We start from the raw sequence: 24,145 nt of genomic DNA on the forward strand, positions 1-24,145 counted from the left end.
CTCCCATGTGTATTTTCTCTCTCAGTCTCTCCTTGATAAGCTTTGCTTATGGTACTAATACTTAAGAAGTTAGCTGTAAAGGGTTTGTGGAAGATACTATAGCTTCCAGGTCTAATCTGAAACACTTGAAGTTAGAAAAGGAAAAGATAATTCCTATAAAGGTATGATTTTTGCAGGGAAAACATTTGTGTTAAGAATGAAATGGGCAAGACTGAGGCTGAGCTACTTCTGGCACTCTTCCTAGTACTTTCTACAGCTGTGGTGTCCAATATACTAGCCACACATCGCTTTTTGGCTGGTTGAGTGTGGCTAGTTGGCTTGAACAATAACTATATTTTCAGAATAATGTGGCTAGTTTGCTGTGGTGGCTTACTGCTTCAGAATTGCTTGGGTGCCACAGTTGTAGAGCTTTGAACAGGGACCGGTGAGGCAATGAAGTTAACCTTAATCGTGAGCCTTTTTATGTTGCTGTTTTAATCGTAGCATGATTATTTCTATAGCTATGGCATCTCCATATGGTTATATTCTTTTCTCCACCCTCTGATTTTCTCATGAAACACTTCAGGTCAGGTTTAATATTTTTCCATTTGTGCACAGTTATTATAATGCAAGAGATTTTTTTTTTTAAATCTTGTATTCTTAATAGCGTGAAATCTTCTAAAGGAAACTGCTACAGACTGGTTCGTTTGCTGCTGCTTGTTAATAGACTTGTTAGTATGTTGTCTACAGGCTGTCAATAAATAATTCAGAGGGAGAGAGTAGTGTATTGGCATTGGTGCCAAGAGCATATTCAGCTTAGTGTCCACAAAACTGTAGTAAACCTTGGCAATTCAGAATGTCTGTGGTCTCCTATCAATAAAGACTTATAGCTTTCAGGTCATCCTGGAGTGTACTATATACTTATGCTGTTGTTTCTCTAGCTAATATAGGTTGAACCTCTCTCATCCAGCACCCTTGGGACCTGATGGTACGAGCTGAGAGAATTTGCCAGACCATGGAAGGTCAATATTCTAGCATATTACCAACACTTCCACTGCTCACTGGGCAGTGACATTTAGGGGTAAGACATTTAGGGGTAAATTATAGCTAAATAACATCACAGAACACTGAGGCTACATCTACAGTTGGCCAAAACTTCGAAATGGCCATGCTAATGGCCAAATTGGAGAATACTAATGAGGCACTGAAATGAATGCTGCCAGCCTCAGCACTTCTAAAGCGCTGTGTTTCACTTGCGCGCGGCTCTTCTACATGGGGGGGTCCTTTTCGAAAGGGCCCTGCAAATGTCAAAATTCCCGTATTCCTATCAGAAAGGGGTGAACTGGATCACCCAGCACTGCTGTTTTCATCTCCACATCTCCAGTGGTGATTTTTCTGATCTGGGAACAAAGTTCCATTCTTCAGCTTTCTGAACAGACCAGAGTTCCTAAAGATGTGCATGTCATGTACCTTTCCTGACCATCCCATGTTGGTGTTAGTGAAATGACCCTTGTGACCCACCAATGCCTGAAACACCATGGAGAAGTACCCCTTGCGGTCTGTGTACTCTGTAGCAAGGTGGTCTGGTGCCAAGATAGGGATGTGTGTTCCATTTATCGCCCTGCTGCAGTTAGTGGATGGTTGTGCTGCGATGGGGATTCCTTATCTCCTGCATATGTCTGAGAGTCATAGCAGAAGGACCTTAATTGTCTTGGCTACCTGGATCACAGCAGTCCCACTGTGGATTTGCCCACTCTGAACTGATTGCCCGATGACTGGTAGCTGTCTGGTGTTGCAAGCTTCCACAGAGCTATCGCCACATGCTTCTTAACTGTCAGAGTTGGACTCATTTTGGTATTTCAGTGCTTCAGCGATGGAGGAATGCAATTCACAAAGTTCCATGAAAGTGGCCTTAACTATGTGGAAGTTTTGTAGCTGCTACTGGTCATCCCTGTTAGCCGGTGGCCAGGTAATGTGAGGTGAGGTACTCCCCTGGGTCCTAAGCAACCCAGTGTTTTACTGTTAGAGCAGGCAGCTCCTAGCACACTCACCCACGGCCAGGCTGTAGTAACCAAACGGTTAAAGTTCTTTTGTTGTGCCGGCTGTGTTGCAGTGACAAAAGGGTTAACAAAATGGTTAGGCTCAGAGCTTAACTAGTTACAAGTTTATTTAAGCTACAGTTATAAGCGTGCGGTTACAAAAGGCTATTGTTTACTTCTTATATGCTAGCAAAGTACAGGTGTTAACAAGTTACGTTACAATCCAATACAAAGATATCTGTTATCATCTAACACAATGATATCTTGATACTAGTTACAGAGCTCTAATTCTTTAGCTGTGCACAAAAAAAAGTCAGAGACCTAGCATGGGTGTATCTAACCCTCTCTGCGTCTCTCGATACCAGCGTAGCCAAGCCGGATCGGTCACTCAATTCCGCGGAAAGACGAATACGAGGTTGGGCGTCCCCAGTTGTGGACCTCGGGAGGCAATCACCTGACCCGACCAGCAGGAAGTTGGTTGAAATGCACTCAAAGTTAGAGTTCTGCTGGACCCATCTTTTATACCCCTTTTGGGTTACGTATTCTCTTTCTTATCTATGGTGCCAGATCATACTGGTCTGTCTTTGTGACTCCAGTTTGTTACAAGGGCATTTCTACTTAGTTTGCACTTGTAAGACAAGAGATAAACAATTTAGGAGTACAGGACATTCTTTTGTGCGGGCGGGGCACGTCCCCTTCTGGGTGATTGTGTGTGTGCATCATACTGATCAATGCCAGCTGGGGTGATTTCTGAGGGTCCCCCCCCCTCATGTTGACAGTCTGGCCTGTTAGCCTTCTAGCTGTACTTTCTGCTTCTCAGGGTCACGATAAGCCAGCATATCTGGGCCTCAATGAGGGCATCAAAGACTGTGCTGTCAGCAGCTGTTTCCGTGCCCTGTGTGCTCCTCAGTCGGGGTGGGCAACGAGCAAGCTGGCTTGTAAGGGGGAGACTTTGTCTGGCTACAATCCCACATCTGCAGAACAATGCGGTCTCACCAATCTGAGCTTGTTTCACGGCACCAGTTCCAGTGCTTCACTGTGTACAAAGTATTGACTGCAGCCAGTATTTCTCCTTCCTCCTCTCCAGTGTCTCACTGGATATGTCACTGGATATGTCTGTGTCCTCCTCAGAACCTTGATTGCTCTGACGTCTGCTTAGATACTGCAGCAGAATGTGTGAGACGCTCATAATACTTGACACAACAGTTTCAAGCGTTGTGGATTCCATGCTAGCCTTGCAATGGCATCTGCGCAGACACAAAAAAAGAGCGTGAAAGCACTTTTTGCCATTGCTTTCCAAAGGGGGAGAGAGGAGAGGAGTGCACTGTGAGATGCTGATGAGACACACCCACAACTGCCCATGACCCACTTTTGTCCTGTCAGACACTGAGACAGAAACCCAAAATGCAAGGGGGCAGCAAAACTGTGGGATGGGTGTCCACTGTGCATTGCTGCCAAAGTCAAAGGTGGCAACGCTAATGGGGACACATTCTGTCAACTTTGTGTGTCAGTGTGGGCAAGCACCCTTGACTCTGTAAAATTAGGTGTGAGAAAATCGACCTTAACAAAGTCAGCCTAATTTCATAGCATAGACATACCTAGAGAAAGTAACCCAAGATGTGAAAATGTTGTTGGAGAGGGAGATGGATGGTGCCTAGAGTTGTAGAAATGTGATTTGAACTTTCAGCTTAGCAGATGAGCTCTAGTGAGAGAGATCTGGAAACTGGTGTGTCCTGTAACTCCCACAGATCCCAGTGGGATACAGCAGACATTCTGGAGATGTTATTCTTTTGATTAATTGTTGGAAGGTCACTGCTACTGGAGTTCAAATATCTATGTTGGACAACTGACGGGAGTTTATTTCCTGGCCCTAGATATGATTAGTGCTCAAGTTAACTTTGCATCTTTTGTTAATCTGATTTATACATCAATGTCTTAGTGGACGCTGTTTTTCATTTTGTGAATACTTTTTAAATATCGGTGTGATTAACTTTTGTTGTCATGTTTTGTCATTCAGTGGCTACGTCTACACTAGCCCCAAACTTCGAAATGGCCATTCAAATGACCATTTTGAAGTTTACTAATGAAGCGCTGAAATGCATATTCAGCGCTTCATTAGCATGCGGGCGGCCGTGGCGCTTCGAAATTGACACGGCTCGTCCCGACGGGGCTGCTTTTCGAAAGGCCCCCGCCTACTTCGAAGTCCCCTTATTCCCGTGAGATCCTTTCGAAAAGGAGCCCTGTTGAGACAAGCTGCGCGGCGGTGAGCCGCGTCAATTTCGAAGCACCGCGGCCACCCGCATTTGAATGGCCATTTCGAAGTTTGGGGCTAGTGCAGACACGGCCAGTGTGAGTTTGCTTGAACCACAAATAAGCGTACCCTCGTGTTCCTGCTAATTTTTTCCTTCCATGGGCAGAATAAATTTTATGTGCACGCATGTATGTGTGGATGTACACCACCAACAAAACATATGCTGCCCACTGTGGGCACTCTGCTAAACTGCTGGGTGGCACCTGAATCTCTCTTGTGCAGCCGCCCAAGCACTCAGATTGCAGGGAACACTGCCTTGGGTATGTTTAGTTTAACTTTGTCTGCTTTCTGAGACACGTTGCATCAAAGAAAGGCATTGGACCAAGTCTGAATCACATTCTGCCTTCTGGAAGTAAGAAAAGTTTATGTAGGTGTCTGCATAACAAATTAACAAAGAAATCCTTTTTCAGCCATGTGTGAGGAATGTACCTGTTGATGGCACCAAGAGAATGACATGGTTTTCAAACCACCCCTCTGAGTTCAGGGGCAAAATCTGTCTCCCTAGTCAGGCTCTGGAAGGTCTGAGAGCTTCACTAAAGTAAAATATCTTGAGCCAAATTCAGTCCCGGTGTAAGTTGGTTCAACTTACATTTATTTCCATGGCATTTGCATCTGCACGCACCAGTGCTCCACGTGGCCTTTTGCCTTTGGAAAGGTTGGCGGAAGACAAGTGACCTACAGTAGTTGCGTGCTGTATCCCTTACCACGTAGGGGCTATAGGACTCAAATGTAGTAGGGGATTTTAACACCCCCTTTCCTCTCTCAGCCATTGGAGAAGGGGCTCTGGAAGTTGCTTTACCCTTTTTGATATAATCCAATATACATAGTAGCACTGCACTTAATGCTGTTTTCTCATCTGCTGACTTGTATGTAAGTGTGTGCTGCACACCATTTCATTTTCCTCTAGATGGACCATATCTAGACACAGCTCAACTGTTTCCCTCTGAAATGTGAGTTTTCAGACACTATGCAGTGAAGGGTGCCTTATGAATGCGTAGACAGGTTGAACCTTTCTAATCTGGGGCTGTCTGCTCCAACAGGACAATGGATGCTTCTGGGAGGCTGATGGCCAGGAGCCCTGTCGGGCTGGTTGCAAGGGGACCAGTGGTAGGGAGATCAATGGCTGTGGGCCCTATTGGGCTGGGAGTGGAAGGCCAGCAAACTCAGTCCTGAGAGTGCTGGATCAGGGAGGTCCAACCTGTAATAACAGTAGGGTACAGGTTGCAGCTCTCAAATCCGGTACACTCTATTGTTGGACCAAAGAGCCCAGCGGCCTGGGTTGGGGGCTAGCTGGGTGTCAGGCCAGGCTGGTGACAGGGGGACCGGCAGCAGCTGGGGTTGGGGAGTCTGGGGAGTCAGCAGCCTGGCAGGATCCCGGGAGCCCGAGCTGGGGAACCCCCTCCTGGGAGTTGAGAAGCTGGTAGCTCAGCACTGGCTGGGGAGCCCCCACCAGAGAGCTGGCCGGCATTGGCTGGGTAGCAGCGGCTCGTGGCTGGGGAGCTCAGGAGTGGTGGCTGGGGAGTGGAGGTATATGGACAGGAGCAGCGGCTGGGACCAGGGTTTGGCGGCACGGAAGTGGCTGGGAAGTGGTCGGAGCTGGGGGCAGGCCAGGAGAGAGCCCAGGAGAAGAGGGCCACAAGCGGGCATTGACCTTCCCTGGTCCAGCACCACTCCGGTCCTGAGTGTTGTACCAGAAAGGTACAACCTGTATCTGGGTTCAAGTCAAATTTTCACTGGTGTTTTTGAGGAGTGAAAATCGCTCTGATTTATCCATGGCAGAAGATTTTATAAATGGAAGAAGATAGCAGATTCTGCTTAGGTTTGCCTGTATTTTCAGGTCATGTCCTGGGAAGAGGAATTAAAAGCTTGAATTATTAAAGGAAAGGGAGATAGCACTAGGTCATTTTCATATTGTTACTCCTGAAAATATGAAGCATGATTCATATGTGAAATAAAGACATTTTGCCCTACCATATTGAAGTGTCTGGGGGGAGATTTTGAGTGGCATGGTCATCTAGTCATACAAATTTAATAAACTTTTAAATTAGAAATCTAAAATTCTCATTCTTTGTGTGCTTGTGTCTTTGCACAGATATTTACTTGTATGTCTGGAATTTTGTTTTCTATAATCTAATTGTACATTAACCTTCATCTACACTAACACTTCAGTTAAGTTCGAAGATCAAATTGTAAAGTTGTAAATATCATTTTTCTGACTGTAGTGAGGGGTTTTTCATATGAACACATGACTTTTTTTTTTTCAACTCTTATAGATCATGAGCCAAGTGGAGGGACAACAGAAGAATCTTGTGCAAGCCATTGAATCCCTTCCAGGTTCTGGCCCTCTTTCTTCCTTGGATCAGGACTTGCTTCTTTTAAAAGCTACCTCTGCTGCCACCCTGAGCTGTCTTGGAGAATGTCTGAATTTATTACAACAAAGTATGCATCAAGCAAGCCAACACAGTAATAGGACATTGACTTCAGGTGAGCACAAGCTGCCATTTTCTTAGTCTCTTCCTTATTTTTATTTGTTTAGGTGTAATCCTCAGATAGGCAGGATGGATTTTTCCTTAAAGAAATGACTAAGGATCAATACTAAATAGCTTCCTTGGAGCAAGGCACCAACATTTTCTTCTTGGCCCACACATATTGTAGAAACCATCAAAATCAAAAGGGAACAAACGAGTTGTTTACTGTCTTCTGCATAAATAGATTTTGGAAAGAGGAAATGTGTTTTTTCCCTTAAATGCAATACTATAGCGCAGTATCTGCTTTGTATTTTCAGCGAAAAGTAATTTTTGTTTACATATTTTTATAAAGTGAAATTAAACACAGTGTACTTTAGTAATAAATGATGTGTATTTTTCTAAATCGAAAGATCTAGGGAAGTATGGGTTCCCCTATGCATCAGTGGTTCTTAACCTGGAGCACCTGCTCCCCCTGGAGGTGCTTGATGCCCTTGCTGGGGGTGCGAGACATGCCAGATTTTTTTAGAAGGTAAATCATTGAAAACACAAATTAAGCACATGAGTACAACCACTTTGTTTCATCAAACCTATGTATTTATTAACATTATGCATTTTTTAATGATTACTGTAATATACACACAAATTTATATTCAAGTTTTTAAGCTAATTGTAGTGAAATTATCTCGCAACAAAGTACAGTGTACTGCCACGTTGTGGGGTATTTCTTGATGCGTGCGCAGATGATGATGATGGCAATGCAGCGGCTTTGTTTGAATTCAGTTAGCCCCAAACTGTTAGCGTATCAGTTACCGTTTACTTCTACAGCAAAACTCTGGGTAGTACTTGTGTATTTTTGTATGCCCACTGTACTATTATTTCTGTTTAGTAATAACATGAAACTTTTACATACGTTTAATATGCATTTAAACGTGTATAAGCACCCCCCCATCTCCATTTTTGATAAAGGGTGCGAGAACATATTTTGAGAACCAAAGGGGTGCAGACTGCAGTAAAGGTTAAGAACCACTGCCTGTGCATTGACTTAGAGCTTGTGGTTTTCTCTCTATTTGGGAAGGGGAAAGCAATTGTCTCTTTCTAGTTACCTCTGGCCTATGGTTTTTATATAATTACAAAGTAGGACCCTAAGTCTGTGATAGACCCTGGCACCCATGTGGACTTTCATCTTAATTAGCCCTATTCTACGTCTCTGAGGATTGCTGGAAAATAAAATTTAACATGTCACAGTGTGGTCTGCAGGAGGGTTCACATACAGATTTCACTGTTCATCCTGATGGTAGAATCAGGGTATGTTATAAGATGTAAACCGGAGATTCTTCATATTTGGATGCATTAACGACAGTGTTTGCCATCTTTACCTTATTTACTCAACTACCCACCCACTCTCACTCCTGTGAGTTGGGGAGAGGGCAGTTCTAATGAGTAGGGCCCATGGCTTCTGGAAACTGCCAATCGTGTGGTAATTTTTTTTTCATGCCAAATTACCTTTTATTTCTGGAATCACGAGTTCTTTCCAGTTTTCCACCTTGTACTTTCACCGTTTGAGCTATTTACTAACAAAGAGTAAATGGTTAACTCTGAGGATAGTTAAAGAATTTGACCAAGATGTACTTCATGTGGATGTAGGGACCTTATTTTGTACAATTCACAGCAAAGACTTTGTCCATGTTAAAAAGAGCTGCAAACTTGACCACTTTTAAGGTCCTTGCCATACAGCAGCAATGGAAAACAGAAAGCGAAGACTAGAAGGCAGTGACATGACATTAGCAAAGCAGCAGCTCACAATTATTGTTGTGCTTACACATCAAAATGAAAATCAGAAATACAGGGAAAAGCTGGTACAAGATTTGGTGGAGGCCTGTTACAGTACAAACATCCCTCTATTAAGGGCAGAGGATCCCAAAATGTGAGAATTCCTAAACAGGCACTTACAAAGCAAGCCAGAACATGGAAACAAGTTGTTCTTCTTCGAGTGTCCCCGTGGGTGCTCCACAATAGGTGACGGGCTTGCCCGGCGCCGCAGATTGGATCTTCCAAGCAGTTTCTGCCGGACCGCGCATGCGCCGGCGCGCGCCGCTCCCTTGCGCGCTCCTGGCCATGTGCGCGATCCGGTCCCCGCCAGTTCCTCTTAACCGCCGTCAGCTGCAGACAGAATCCGACTAGGCTAAGGCCAAATAGCGTATTCAACGACTTTATCTGTTTTTCTTTGAAGTTTTTTCAGGTACTTAGGCTACTACAAGTTAGCCGGTTGTTATTTTGCAAAAAAAAAAAAACAACAAACAAACTACGAGCGGGACAGCTTCAGTCCAGTCCCAGTAACAAGCGCCGGAGGCCAGGAGCTAGGGCCATCAGTCCTCCTGCTGAGGCAGGCCATCGGATGGGGAAAACGGCACAAAGAAGGTGCTAAGTACCCGCTTAAAAACTCAAAAACTCACCAACAATGTCCTCTTCAGGCTTTAAAAAATGTGAGTCCTGCCGAGAGGCGATGCCAGCGTCCGATGGGCACAGTCTATGCATAAGGTGCCTGGGGGAGTCCCATGTGGCACAGAAATGCGCCTTCTGTGCTAAATTAACGACCAGAGCACGGAGAGACAGGGAGATGCGGATTAAAATGCTGCTTCTTGATAAGGCCCTCCAGCCAGACGTGCCGGAGCGGCCGCAGCAGGAGGGACCCTCCGGGGCCCTTAAAAGAAAAGCTGCCTCCCTCACTCCATCAGCGCAAAAACGGAGGAAAGTCTCTCCAGCCCGATCCCTGCCGGCAGCAACAGTGAGCGGGACGGGAGGAGCAAGCAGCCCCCAGCCGCAGCAACAGCTGATCGGCGGCGGCACGGAGAGCCACGTGGAAGCGGCTCAGCCTCCGATAATCAACCAGCCTCCCCGCACCGCAGGCAGGGCGGCGGCTAAACAAGCGCCGGTACCAGCGGCACCGCAGGCAGCGGCACTGACCCCCAGGGAACCGGCGGTGCAGAGCGCGCAGGCACGTAGCCTGCAGGCGCAGAAGGACACCGCACGTGCGGCACCGCCTTCGAGCGTGCCTAGCACGGTGCCGACGGGGCTGGGATCCCCCGCGCGTCAGGGGGCGGAGTTACCTCCTCCAGGGAGGGGGAAGGCTGCACACAAGAGGAGGCATTGCAGCCCCTCTCCGGACAGGGCTGTGGAGCTGCTTTCTCACAGCCCTCCGCTCATGTTGCAGACTCCAACCAGAAGGCAGGGGTCCCCCCTAGCCTACCCGGAGCCCCCTTCTCCATTTTTACAACCAGCCTCACCATGGCTGGCACCACCTTCACCCTTCCTGGGGTTTGAACTGCTGGACTATTATGCGAAATCGCTCTCTCCAGTGTCTCGATGATCTCCCTCCCCCAGACGCAGAGGGTACGCACCAAGGGAGTGGTCTAGGTCACCTTCCCAAGAACAGTGCCTATACTGCCATGGTCGCCCCTACCACGCGGGGCATAGACACCATCGGCAATCTACTAGGGAAAGATCCCCACAGACTATCTCGTACCCCCGAGGGCAATTGCGACCGGGGACAGAGACTCAAGCATCTCAGCGGGGACTGGTCATGGAACCCCGAGATTTTCCCTCGCAAACCTCCAGCGAGAGGGTGTACCATCACTAGCAGGAACCGGAAGGGTCCAGAGAGACGTACCCCAGCGGTTCCTCGCTCTCCTCCCCGGACGAGGCTACGGCCCTGGGGGACGTCCATCCTACGGACGATCTCAAACAGTTTCAGGAGCTGTTTAAGAGGGTGGCCTTCACGCAAGGCATCCAGACAGCAGAGGTGCAAGAGAAACACCATAAGCTCCTCAAAAATTTGAGACCTCCGGCCTCCTCCAGAGTAGCAATACCGCTTGATGAAGCGATCTTAGAGTCCGCCACTACGATATGGCAGACCCCTGCAACTATTCCGCCTGTCCAAAAGAGAGCGGATAAGAAATACTTCGTGCCGGCGAAGGGCATGGAGTTCCTGTTTAGCCACCCACAGCCAAACTCCTTGGTGGTGGAGTCCTCGCAACAAAGATCAAAAACATCTCAATTTAAAACAGGGGGAACAGACAAAGATGCCAAGAAGCTAGAGCTGTTCGGCAGAAAGGTCTACTCCTCCTCCACTTTAACGTTGCGAATGGCAAATTACGCAGCGCACTTAGCGAACCATAATTTTGACAACTATTCCAGGTTAACCTCCCTCATGGACTCGCTTCCAGAGGACAAAAAGCCGGTCCTCAAGGCCATAGTGCAAGAAGGCTACGCGGCTGCGAGGACGGGAGTTCAGATTGCTTTGGACGTTGCGGACACAGCAGCACGTTCCACAGCAACCGCAGTGGTGATGCGAAGGGAGTCCTGGCTCCAGACCTCGGGTATACCGAGGGATCTGCAGGCGAAGATAGTTGACCTTCCCTTCGACTCGCAGAAGCTGTTTGCTGAATCAACTGACTCGGTCCTTCATTCCAGTAAAGATTCAAGAGCCACACTCAGGACCCTGGGGATTTACACCCCTCCATACACAAAGAAAAGGTACTACCCTCAGCAAAGGCGGTACCAGTACCAGCAACAGCGCCCCCAGTATCACAGGGGTTACGAGCAAGGGCGACATCAACAGCACCAGCAGTACAGAACTCCCAGGCGACGCTCACAACAGAGCCGTGCATCCTCGGGGCGGGGCCAAAGGCCACAAGTTTGACATACAGATCCAGGGCTGCGCCATCACTACCATCACACAAGGTCATCCGAAGCGGCTATTCCACCATCGCCTCCAACCATTCTACGACCAGTGGCAAAGGATCACCACAGACAAATGGGTGCTGGAGATCATAGCCACGGGGTACGCCATCCCCTTCCAGTCGCTCCCACCGTCGCGACCTCCACCCAAGCCCCACCTCCAGGAGGCCTCCCATGTAGCCAGGCTCAGGCAGGAGGTGGCCCATCTCGTGCTCATAGGGGCGGTGGAAAGGGTGCCGGAGCAACTGCAAGGAAAAGGGTTCTACTCCCGGTATTTCCTCACGGAGAAAAAGACAGGAGGCTGGAGGCCCATCTTAGACCTTCGCGGCCTCAACAGGTACCTGCGCAAGCAACGTTTTCGGATGACCACGATCGCCTCCATCCTTACAGCACTGGACGATGGAGACTGGTTCACAGCCCTCGATTTACAAGACGCGTACTTCCACATAACCATCCATCCGGCTCACCGGCGATTCCTCCGGTTCATGGTAGGCAACGAACACTTCCAATACAAGGTCCTACCGTTTGGCCTCTCCTCGGCCCCCAGAGTCTTCACCAAGACCTTGGCAGTGGTGTCAGCCTACCTGCACAGACATGGGGTATTTATTTTCCCGTATCTGGACGACTGCCTGCTCAAAGGGGCCTCGAAAGGGGAGGTTCTGCGCATGATACGCATCACAGCAAACACGTTCTCCTCACTTGGCCTGGTTATCAATCTGCCAAAATCAAAAATAGACCCCACACAGGACATAGAGTTCATAGGGGCTCGCATAAACTCAGTTACAGCGAGAGTATATCTACCAGAGGCTCGCTTTCGGGCCATCGGTTCCCTCGTGCAAGTCATCACCTTCAGCCCTACGGTGCCGGTCTTGACGTGCTTGCAGCTGCTGGGCCACATGGCAGCGGCGACGTTCGTAGTGCAGAACGCCAGGTTGCACATGCGCAGCATGCAGCACTGGCTGGCGAGTGTATACAAACCGGCAGTACACACCGTTCACAGGGTGGTGTCGCCCACAGTCGGGGTGCGCAAATCCCTGCAATGGTGGGTAAACCCCAGGAACTTGCTAACAGGGGTACCCTTCCACCATCCGCAAATATCGGTTTTTCTCACTACAGATGCCTCCCTCATAGGATGGGGAGCGCACATAGGCGAAGAGGTGACTCAAGGACTGTGGTCACCCATGGAACAGTCACTACACATCAATGTACTGGAGCTCAGAGCAGTGTTCAACGCCTGCAAACACTTTCAAGACCACATACAAGGCAAAGTCGTCGGGATCAGTACTGACAATACCTCCATCATGTTTTATATAAACAGGCAAGGAGGAGCTCGATCCCGTGCCTTATGCGCGGAAGCAATCCGCTTATGGAACTGGTGCATCGCCCACGATATAATCTTGAAAGCCTCATACTTGCCGGGTGCGCACAACGTGAAGGCAGACCAGCTGAGCAGGCGTTTTGCGCTCACACACGAGTGGCAGATCCGTCCCGATCTGCTACGGCCGATTTTCCACGCATGGGGTTTTCCCCAAATGGATCTGTTTGCCACTCAGCACAACAAGCAGTGCCCACGATCCTGCTCCAGGGCAGGACTGGGATGGGGGTCCCTGGGGGACGCGTTCGCGATCCCGTGGGGGGGCCCCCTGCTTTATGCGTTTCCTCCCACAGTGCTGATCCACAAAGTTTTGCAAAAAGCCAGGAGGGAAAGGGCCCGGATGATCCTGATAGTCCCAACGTGGGATCGCCAACAATGGTTCCCCCTACTCCTGCGCATGTCGGACCATCCACCGATGCCTCTTCCGGTGGCGCCGGATCTGCTCACGCAAGCCCAGGGGTCCATAGTGCATCCGCACCCCCAAAGCCTGCGACTGCAAGCGTGGTTAATCCATGGCTCAGCTCCCTAGAGAGCACATGCACAGTGGGAGTACAGCAAGTCCTAGAAAGTAGCAGGAGGACTTCCACTAGGAAGACCTACAAACAAAAATGGACTCGCTTCACGGCTTGGTGTTCTACCAAACAGCTGGCCCCCCTTTCGGTGCCTATACCTACAATTCTAGAGTATTTACTGGACCTCAAGAGAGGAGGACTCTCGCTATCCTCGTTAAAGGTCCACCTGGCCGCCATCTCGGCGTTCAGACATGAGGAGGAAGGGCACACGGTGTTCGCCCACCCTATAGTTACCAGGTTCCTCAAAGGATTGGTAAACCTCTACCCCCCTCGGAAACCGATTCCACCTTCGTGGAACTTGGACCTGGTGCTTACCACACTGATGGGACCACCGTTCGAGCCCTTGGCCACGGTTCCCCTCCGCCTCCTTACAATAAAGACGACTTTTCTTCTTGCAATTACGTCAGCTCGTAGGGTGAGCGAGCTCGCGGCAGTCATGGCAACGCCACCCTGCACTGTTTTTTCCAAGGAGGCGGTAACCATACGGCTGCATCCAGCCTTTGTTCCCAAAGTTTCTTCCGAGTTTCACATCAACGAACCTATTGTTCTACCCTCGTTTTATCCAAAGCCTCATAACTCCAACGAAGAGGCGCGCCAACAACTCCTGGACGTGAGGAGGGCGCTAGCTTTCTACGTAGACAGGACCAAGTCCTTCCGGAAAACGGATAGACTCCTAGTCTCCCTCGCTCCCAAATCGAAAGGAGAGGGTCTCTCCTCGCAGAGAATCTCGAAGCACATTGTATCCTGCATAAAAATGTGCTACGAGCTCAAAAAGACTCCTTTATCGGCCACTCCCAGGGCTCATTCCACCAGGGCGGTGGCGGCATCAACAGCCTTTTTCAAGGGCGTTGCGTTAAAAGACATTTGCAGAGCGGCGACCTGGTCGTCCTACGACACCTTCGCCAAACATTACGCCCTTCACAGGGTATTCCAAGAGGATACCCGTCTCTCTGCAGCGGTCCTCTCGGGGACAAGCTGCACATAATCCGATTACCCACCTCCTATCTTGGGTTACTGCTGGGTAGTCACCTATTGTAGAGCACCCACGGGGACACTCGAAGAAGAAGGAGAAGTTACTCACCGTAGTAACGGTGGTTCTTCGAGATGTGTCCCCGTGGGTGCTCCACTACCCGCCCATCCTCCCCGCTTCGGATCTCTGTTAGTGTTTTGCAGGGGCACCCAAGGCGGTTGGTCGAGGAACTGGCGGGGACCGGATCGCGCACATGGCCAGGAGCACGCAAGGGAGCGGCGCTCGCCGGCGCATGTGCGGTCCGGCAGAAACTGCTTGGAAGATCCGATCTGCGGCGCCGGGCAAGCCCGTCACCTATTGTGGAGCACCTACGGGAACACATCTCGAAGAACCACCGTTACTACGGTGAGTAACTTCTCTATCTGCCCCACGTCTTTGAACTAAACAAGCAACAACTGATCACTGAATTAAAGGATCAGTACATGGCTGTGATTGTGGATGACCGCACAGGCAGCCTAAATAGGTATGTCACAACTGTTTTAATACAACTTATGCAGGTTTCAGAAGTTTCTCCAGTTGCTGCTAAGCTAGAACAAACAGCGGAATTAGAACACTTCACAGATGCAAAGCTGTTGAAAAGACACTTGTACAACATGAAATTCCCTTTTCAAATGTAGTGGTTTATGTGACAGTACAAAATACATCTGCATCTGATAAAGTGCAGTGGATCTGATAAAGTGACTCTTTGCCCACGAAAGCTTATGCTCCAATACATTCGTTAGTCTCTAAGGGGCCACAGGACTTCTCTTTGTTTCTGCAGGTACAAACTAATATGGCTACCCTCTGATGCTTGCAAAATACATGTGAGAGTCATTCAAAGACAGGTGAAGTGACATTTTACCCAGCTGCAGTCATGTGACCTGTTGGGCACATATTACATCTTTACTAGGTGACTGATAGCTCTGCTTGTTTGCAGAAGTGGAGTGTCAGTGCACCCTAATTTAAAAATAAAAAGGCTATTATGCAAACCCCTACTCATCTGTGCTTATTTCAGAATCTACCTTATCAGCCATGGACTTGCAAGCTCAACATTACCTCCACAACTGTTGGTAACAAGGTGGAATAATTGATTTAAAGGCATAGACTATTTTTGCTATCACAAAGAGTATTACAAGGGTGATTGCTCCGGAAGTCAAAGTGGAGAATGTGAATCCTTTTTAAAGGAGCTAAGTGTTTTATTGCAGTGAGTTGTTTGTGGCACATTTAATTTTTATCCAAGCAGACACAACTTCACTTGTTCAGACACTGGAGTTTGAATCGTGATTGAGATTACCAACAGAAGCATACAACGTTGCATCTGATTTGCCGGCAATACTTCAGTATAAAGGACACAGTATCTTAGACAATGTCCAACATAAAATTTTTCGAAGCTATGCTAAGAATCTGCAGGGGTGCTTTAATACTGAGAGAGAGTGAGCTTACAGATTGTTTTCATGATGTTAGAATCCTTGATACCAAGCGAAGTTATGTACTCTCACACAACTTTAGATACCATGAACACCATATTCTGCTCTGAGTTCCATAGCTGAGGGTGAGTAAGGAGTTTACTTGAACATTGTAAATGAATTTCCTAGTACAAATGTCATTTCGCTCTCCAATTTTTAGGAAAGCATGGACAAGTGTTTGCCAAGACTTAGCCAGATTGCTTATTGTTTTGGTGGTTCTGTGCAATTCAGTTGATATTGAACAGTTTCACCAAACTTGGATACATGCTAACCCTGCAATATTGCTGTGTGTCATTGGAAAGTCTGAAGATGTATGCCCATCTGAGTTTTAACATGTCCAAAGCGTGTGCCAATAAATATTTGTATGCTGATATAGACAACATACAGATATTTGCAATAAACCATTAGTTTACTTCAACAAGAAAGGTATTCATTGTACGTTTTTCTGTACTGCTAGATTGTTGCTTAAAACAAAAATCCAACTTTTCATTGTGTAGTCTTACATGGCAGGAACTTTGGTATTTTTGAAGTGATCACTGTAAATGATAGTAACAGAGAGTAAGTCGTGCTCGTCTATACACTATCAAAACAAAAAGCAGTCAAGTAGCACTTTAAAGACTAGCAAAAGAGTTTATTAGGTGAGCTTTCGTGGGACAGGCTCACTTCTTCAGACCATAGCCAGACCAGAACAGACTCAATATTTAAGACACAGACAACCAAAAACAGCAAGCAAGTAGGACAGATCAGAAAAAGATAATCAAGGTGAGCAAATCAGAGAGTGGAGGGGTGGGGGGAGGAAGGTCAAGAATTAGACTGAGCCAAGTATGCAGACGAGCCCCTATAGTGACGCAGAAAGTTCCCATCATGATTTAAACCATGTGTTAATGTGCCGAATTTGAATATAAATGTCAGTTCGTCCACTTCTCTTTCCAGAATGGTGCGATAATTCCTCTTCAGTAACACACACACCTTTAGGTCATTGACAGAATGCCCCATTCCATTAAAATGTTGACTAACTGGTTTGTGGATCTGGAGTGTTTTGATGTCTGTTTTGTGCCCGTTTACCCTTTGTCTAAGGGAGTTAGAAGTCTGTCCAATATACAAAGCATCTGGGCATTGTTGGCAATTGATGGCATATATGATGTTAGTAGAGGAGCATGAGAAAGTGCCCGTGATTCTGTGAGTAACCTGGTTAGGTCGAGTGATGGTATTTCCAGAGAAGATATGTGGACAAAGCTGGCAGCGGGCTTTGTTGCAGGGAAAGGTTCCAGGACTGGTGTTGCCGGGGTATAGACTGTGGCTGTTAGTGAGGATCCTCATGAGGTTTTGCTAGTCTTTAAAGTGCTACTTGACTGCTTTTTGTTTCTATAAATGATAGTTTTGGCTGTAAAAAAAAAATTGTCTGTAAACACCTTAATGTAGGTGTAACAGGGTCATGGAGATCCCCTTGAGACTGTCATCTGATTATGAGGCTGATTATGTCACTGAGCCCACCTACCATCATTCTGTCCTGCTGACTCAGAGCACTGGTTTCCACCAGCAGTGGTGCAGAGTTTGGTGACTGCCCACAGCAGCCCAACATGGACACTGAGTTCCACTCAGCTCTGGGAAGGCTCAGTCAAAGGGGCTTGATACAGTGTCCAGGTGCACAGCCCCAGTGGGACCAGGTACCTCAATAAATCCATCTTCCTCTGCATAAGAGCTTTATACAGGGCGAGCTCATGAGTTGTTTGCTCCCTTTGTCAATTAAAGAGAGAACTCTTCTCTGCCCTCACTCCAGGTAGCAGTTGTTTATACTGCATTTAATAATAAACAAAGTGATTTTAGTAAATATAAAAGTAGGATTTAAATGGTTGCAATGGTAACACATCGAAGTAAGTTGTTAAGCTAAATAAAACAACACATGCTAGCTAAGCTTAACACGCTGCGACAGTGTTTCCCGATTTTATTTGGCCACAGAACCCTTTTAAATGCTAAAGAATTCTTCAGAACTCTATTCTCAGGCTCTACCAAACTTGACTGCCCTCTCCAGGCTTTATCCACCTCAGCCCCCAAATTTGCCACCCTGTTCCCAAGGTTTATGCCCCCCATCCTGCAAACCCTCCCCCTATCTCTAAGCTTAACCCCTCTCAGTCCCAAACCTGCTCTGCCATACCCAGGTTTAACCCACTTCACCCCCAAACGAGCCCCTGGGACTAACCCATCCGTGGTGCTGGTGGGGGAGCCTATGCTGGGTGACCACGTGCACTCTGCAGAGTGCATGGGAAGCAGCCCACTGGAGGGGTGCGGCCACTTGGGTAGCAGGGCAAGGGAGAGGCTTTCTGCAGCTCCTTGCCCTGCTGCTGCTGAAATAATGGAATTAAAGTCAGTTGTTTAACGGATAGATTACTCCCACAGCCCTGCCAGCCATTAAACCAATTCAGTTTAGCTCTACTGGTTCAGCAGAGGCGTGTCAGGGAGCCACAGAGGAGTCAGCTATTGTAATGGAATTTTCTTGTGGAACCCTTATTTTCACTCTGCGGAACCCCAGGGTTTCATGCGACACCATCTTGGAAATACTGCTCTAAGAAACATGTTACATGCAATTTCTTATCCTAATAGTAGTTCTAATTATTTTTTCTCACAAACTAGGTAGCCTCCTAACTTAGGCTCCTGTTCAGTTTTAAATGTTTTTCAGAAGCTTTGATAGGAGGGTGGGGGTATCTGGCAACTGCCAGCTCTCCCATTGTTTGGTTCTCTGCCTATAAATAGATTTTGCCCAAGGGGGGCATCTTTTTCCTTCAGTTTAATCGTTTATTATTATTATCCTCATGGAAAAATACTACATCCAAAATGGGTTCCAACAACAGGTGATCTGGCCACATGTCTTTTCAGGACCTGTCATAGTTCAGACTTAAAGGAAAAGCAAGACTATTCACAGAGCATTGTCAGGAGTGCCTGACCATTAAGTTCCTTGAGTACTACTAATGGCCTTCACTAGCCCATCTGGATAAATAAACAGATTTGTAGCTTTTATTTCTAACTCCAGATATACAAATGGAATATACACATTCAGGTTACAAGTTCTCCAATGGTAGTTTCAATGCCACATTTTGCGTAAAGCCACACTCAGAGTGAGCATATTCGTATTAAAATCATATTTCCATAAAGAATATGGATGTGCAAAGTCACAGTGGGCTAATGCATTTGTGTACTATAAAGGATTACATATTTCTCAGGTTTGTCAGTACATGCAATTTTGTATTAGTATAACACATCTGAAATTTCCAAAATACAAAGCTTTGAAAATCTGAAATTGCTGTTTTCATTGTCAGAAAACACTGGCTGTACTAATTTGCTCAACTGCCAGATAAGATAAAACATAACCATAATGTTGCAGAGACAGCTCGGTGGGAAACTCTCTGGACACACCTTTTACTGAGAACAACAAAAACAGACCTGGGGAAGGATATCAGAAGAGTTGCAGAGATGAGCTGAGAAGTGAAAAAATAGTTATTTCTGAGGAGTTATTCAGACCATAAAAGTTATGTTGATTCTTGGTAAAAAGTTACATTTTCATATTTGCCTAATATGTTGGGGTCCTGTCTTAATTCAAACTTTGAAAGAGACTCCAGGGATAACTACACATCTTAAATAATCCACCTAGGCTATGAAGCACAAGAACAAAAAGGCCCTTCTTTTCTTCCATTTTCCAGTCATCTCATAGGAGATGTAAACAAAAGACAAGTATTTAAGGAGTAAATAGCAGGAGCATTCCTCTTTGACTGAGAACTGGTCTTTACATTCTTGGCTTTGTATTAACTTTCTTCATAGGAGAGGGGTTAGGAAGACAAAACAAAGATCCTTCTTAGAAGGAAGGAAAACCTTCCCATTGCTACATCTCTGGACACTCTTCTTTAGAGACATGTGAAACAAGTAAACTGGCTGAGATGGACACAAACACAAATGCTGGTCTTCTAGCCTTATAAGCTCTTCTCTCTTGGCATTGATGATTGTTTCTCACCCCCATGGATGGAAGCAGTATTTGAAAAGGTTTCATAGAAAAGAATGTTAAAATTTCCCTTTGAATTTCTCAGTCTGTTTGCCACTGGCCTGAAGGCAGCCAGAGCATCTTCTTACCGTTAGAGAATGCACAAATAGTCCTTTCAACTAGGACAAAGAAAGAACAACAGAGGTGTTTAAAAAAACTAATATTTAGTCTATACTTATCTGTTAAAAGGATGCAGTTTGAAACTAGTGATTTTTCTTCCAGGGCCCATTTACATAACATAATTGCCTGAAGGAAAGTATTACTGGTTTACCATTTTCTCCTTATTTTTTAATTTAATTTAATTTTATTTAGGCCTCCTGTGATAGGATTGTCATTTCTAGGGGTAGGCATTGGGGTAAGCTGTTCAGGATTCATCAGCACTGAATAAACTCATACCTAATGCCTCTAATTAATCCTCGAGCCTGTTCCAAATCAAAGATTTTAATCCTACATTGTTCAGACAGGTTTTGGTTACTGCAAATGCTGGAGACAGACAGGCTGCCATCTCATAAAATTAGGAAGTGCAAATAGTGACTCTTGTTAGCGTAACTACCATTATCCTTCAGGAGGATGGCTGAAACATTTCTTCAGTTCTTTCATCATCTCTGGAAATATTGTAGAAAAATTACCTTAGAGGCAATGCATTCCAGTGCTTCACCACCCTCCTGGTGAAGTAGTTTTTCTTAGTATCCAGTCTACACCTCTCACTCTTTAGCTTCAGACCATTGCTCCTTGTTCCGCTATCTGACACGACAGAGAACAGTTTCTCACTATCTTATTTAGAGCTCTCCTTTAGGAAGTTGAAGGCTGCTATCAAATCACCCCTCAGTCTTCCCTTCTGCAAACTAAACAATCCCAAATCCCTCAGCTTCTTCTCTTAGGTCATGTGCTCCAGCCCCTTAATCATTTTTGTTGCCTTCCGCTGAACCTGTTCCAGCACATCCACATCCTTTTTATGCGGGGGGGCAAAACTGGATGCAGTATTTCAGATGTGATCTCACCAGTGCCAAATAGAGGGGAACAACCACTTCTCTAGATCTGCACGAAATGCTTCTCCTAATGCACCCCAATATGCTATTAGCCCTTTTGGCTACACTGTTTACTCATATCCAGCCTTTCATCCACCATAACCCCTAGGTCCCTTTCTGCTATACTGCTGCTTAGCGAGTCGGTTCCCAGCCTATAACAATGTTTGGGGTTCTTCCATCCCAAGCGCAGAACTCTACACTTCTCCTTGTTGAACTGCATCAGATTTCTTTTGGCCCAATCCTCCAATTTATCCAGGTTGTTCTGGATCCTATCTCTACTCTCCAGTGTATCTACCTCTTCCCCCCAGCTTTGTGTCATCTGCAAACTTGCTGAGGGTGCAATCCAGTCCCTCCTCCAGGTCGTTAATAAAGATGTTGAACAACACCGGTCCCAGAACCGAGCCTTGTGGCACTCCACTTGAAACCGACTGCCATCCAGAAAATCAGCCGTTGATTTATTATGGTTTCTAATGAACTCTGAGTGTTTGTTACTCCTTAAGCAACCTCAGAAGGCTTTGCTTACTTCTGGGAAACAGGACACTGATTAGGTGGTATCATGTACAACAATCAGGAGAGGATCAAGAATGACCTCTCTAACCTTAAAATTTTCTGGGAAGCAGGATGTGATTGATATTACTTAGGTAGCAGCTCCCATTTACTAGTTCCATTTACCGTGTATAATGCAGGACTTGGGGGGAGGAGGAGGGGACCTTGCTGCTCCAAAGGAAGATCAGATAGATTCTGGAGCTCTGAAGTATGTCATGAGAGAATTCCTATTTAGAAGTCATAGCTTTTTTCAAAATATTATGAAAACTAGCTTTTCATAACATTCTTATTTACTAATTTTTTTAAAGCTTTCTAAGCTTTTATGCCTAATCATTGCAGTTTTCTTTTGAGGGGTATGCAAAAGAGATTTCATTCCTTCTTTTTCTGGGATGCTGCATGTTTAGCTGTTCCGTTAAGACTCCAAACAGATGGGTACAACCAACTGATTTTTCTTCTCTGAAGAGATGTTTGGAAACAGATGCACTTTTCCCTTTTGGTCCTTGGCTCGTGTTGTCTTGTTCTGATCCAGCAGTTTGTATAGGCATTAACAGCAAGTTTAGAAATATCAGTTAAGGCTACAAGGGTTCTTCTGCTCTGTAATGGTCATGGTTGCTCTTTGGACAGATGGGGAAAATGCACTTGCATAGTTCCCATAGATTTTATTTCAGGAAAAGAGTTTAAGATCTTGGATGGAAGAAAGGAGCAGATGGTGAGTTGTGGCCAGATACCAGGTGTCACTTTATACTGAAGAAAAAAAGATGAAGATAAAACATACAGTAATTCTTATATAAAAAATAAAGTATCTATGAAATATTTATTTATACGGACAACTGTTATTTAGTTGTAATTTATCCTTAAATGTCTTCTAAAGAGGTCAGTAAACAGTGGAAATGTTGGTAATGCTTCCAGACAATATTGACCTCCTGTGGTTCGGCATATTCTCTTGTTTGGCGTTGGTCAGGTCCAAAGGGGTGCTGCACTCTAGAGGGCCAACCTGTACTAGAAATCATATGAATCACTAAAATAATTTTCACTCTTAAACTCTACTAATTATAAGTGTGTGTGGTCAAGAGAAAAATGGACACCCAGTTCCTAGGAATCTCTCTGAAAAAGTCTTGAAAGCTATGAATACAGAAATCAATTTTGATGTTGATTTGAACCTTCTATAACAATTTTGCATTCATCTCCACTCTCTAACCTACAGGTTTCTTCTGGGCTAGGCCTTAGCTGTCTACCTTTCAGGAAACTCTTATCCCTTAAGATTGGCCTGAGACAGTGTGTTCAAATATCCCCATGATGCAGGGATGTGCTGACAGGGGCTTATGGTTCAGTCTCATCTTTAGTTTATATCTTTCTATTGTGAACACAGATCTTGACAGAAGTGCTGAAATGTTTTCCTGACCAGCATAGGAAGATCTCTAAAAGTGTGGGGCATGGGGTGGAGAGGGTAAACAATGACTTGCTGTGGGCTAAAAAGTTGGCCTCTGACAGGAAGATTTGGGGCGGGGGAGTCATGAATGCTGTCTAGTGTTCCCTGGAAGCTGTGCACTTATTCAGCCACTCAGGAGAGATTCACATGCCCCCCAATTGAGTAGCAGAGCTCCCACAGCTAGGTTTTTGTTGTTACTAAGGGTGCACATAGAAAAAATTATTCTGCACATGGATAGAAAAAAATCCATACATGGACAGAAATGATTGAGGGGAATATTGATGTTGCCTGAAACCATATTTGGGCTGGAACTTAATTCAGAAGATGAATGATCAAGCATTCAGTTCCTTGTTGTGAAATTGATGATCTGTATTTCTAGTATGAAGAGAAAAGCTACATGTGTCAGATGCAGGAATATTTATTTCAGGGCCATTATAAGACTTTGTAAATAATTTTGGCACTGGCATCTATTGACAAATTTTTAATTTTATTAGGAGAGTTGTACTAAATTGCATATTATATTCATGTACAATATGTGACATTAGCTGTACTGTACACTCATCCCTCATTTAATGTGCATTTACTTACAAGTACTCGCTAAAATGAGGGACATACATACATACTTTTGTTCACTATGTGAGTGAACGTCCCCCAGTTATATGAGCTAGCTACAGGTTCCCTGGCTGGCTGTGGGGAGACCCACAGCCCTGTGGCTGGAGCAGAGCCAGCCGTGTGGTCCCTGGCCAAGGGGCGGGGGGAGACACACATCCCTGGCTGCCCCGGTGCCAACACTCACCTTGCGGCAACTCCCTGTGCACCCCCGCCCCCCCACCCGGTCCCAACGCTCCCCTGGCCCGCAGTTCCCCACACGCCCCCTGGCCCAGCCCGCTCCCAACACTTACCCTGGCCTGGTCCCCAAACTCTCTGGCCCCCCGCACTCCCCACAGATACCACTGTTGCGGCCTGGAGGAACAAGTCGCCACCTCCTCTAGTGGAACTGCCACCAGGTTTTAACCCTCCCTCCTGCTCATGGCCCCAAACTGCCCCCAGCCTTTAAACCCTTCCAGCCCACCCCTCCAAGGTTTACTTACCTTTCCAAAGCAGCGCCACATGCTGCCACTCCTTCTCTGAGTTAGGAGCACTAGGCACCAATCAG

The 24,145-nt window shown here is 46.3% G+C and overlaps 1 protein-coding gene across 2 annotated transcripts in view; it reads left to right on the top strand.

The window, feature by feature from the left end:
- OSBPL10 (oxysterol binding protein like 10) overlaps positions 1–24,145 on the top strand; it is a 178,978-nt gene that overhangs the window by 86,779 nt on the left and 68,054 nt on the right. For both annotated transcript variants that reach the window (XM_074988343.1, XM_074988342.1), the window contains exon 5: positions 6,603–6,813. In XM_074988343.1, the coding sequence (XP_074844444.1) occupies positions 6,603–6,813 (211 nt within the window). The remainder of the gene's footprint in view (positions 1–6,602; positions 6,814–24,145) is intronic.

This window comes from Carettochelys insculpta, chromosome 2, assembly GCF_033958435.1.
Source record: "Carettochelys insculpta isolate YL-2023 chromosome 2, ASM3395843v1, whole genome shotgun sequence".
In the NCBI taxonomy this organism is placed as follows: Eukaryota; Metazoa; Chordata; order Testudines; family Carettochelyidae; genus Carettochelys; species Carettochelys insculpta.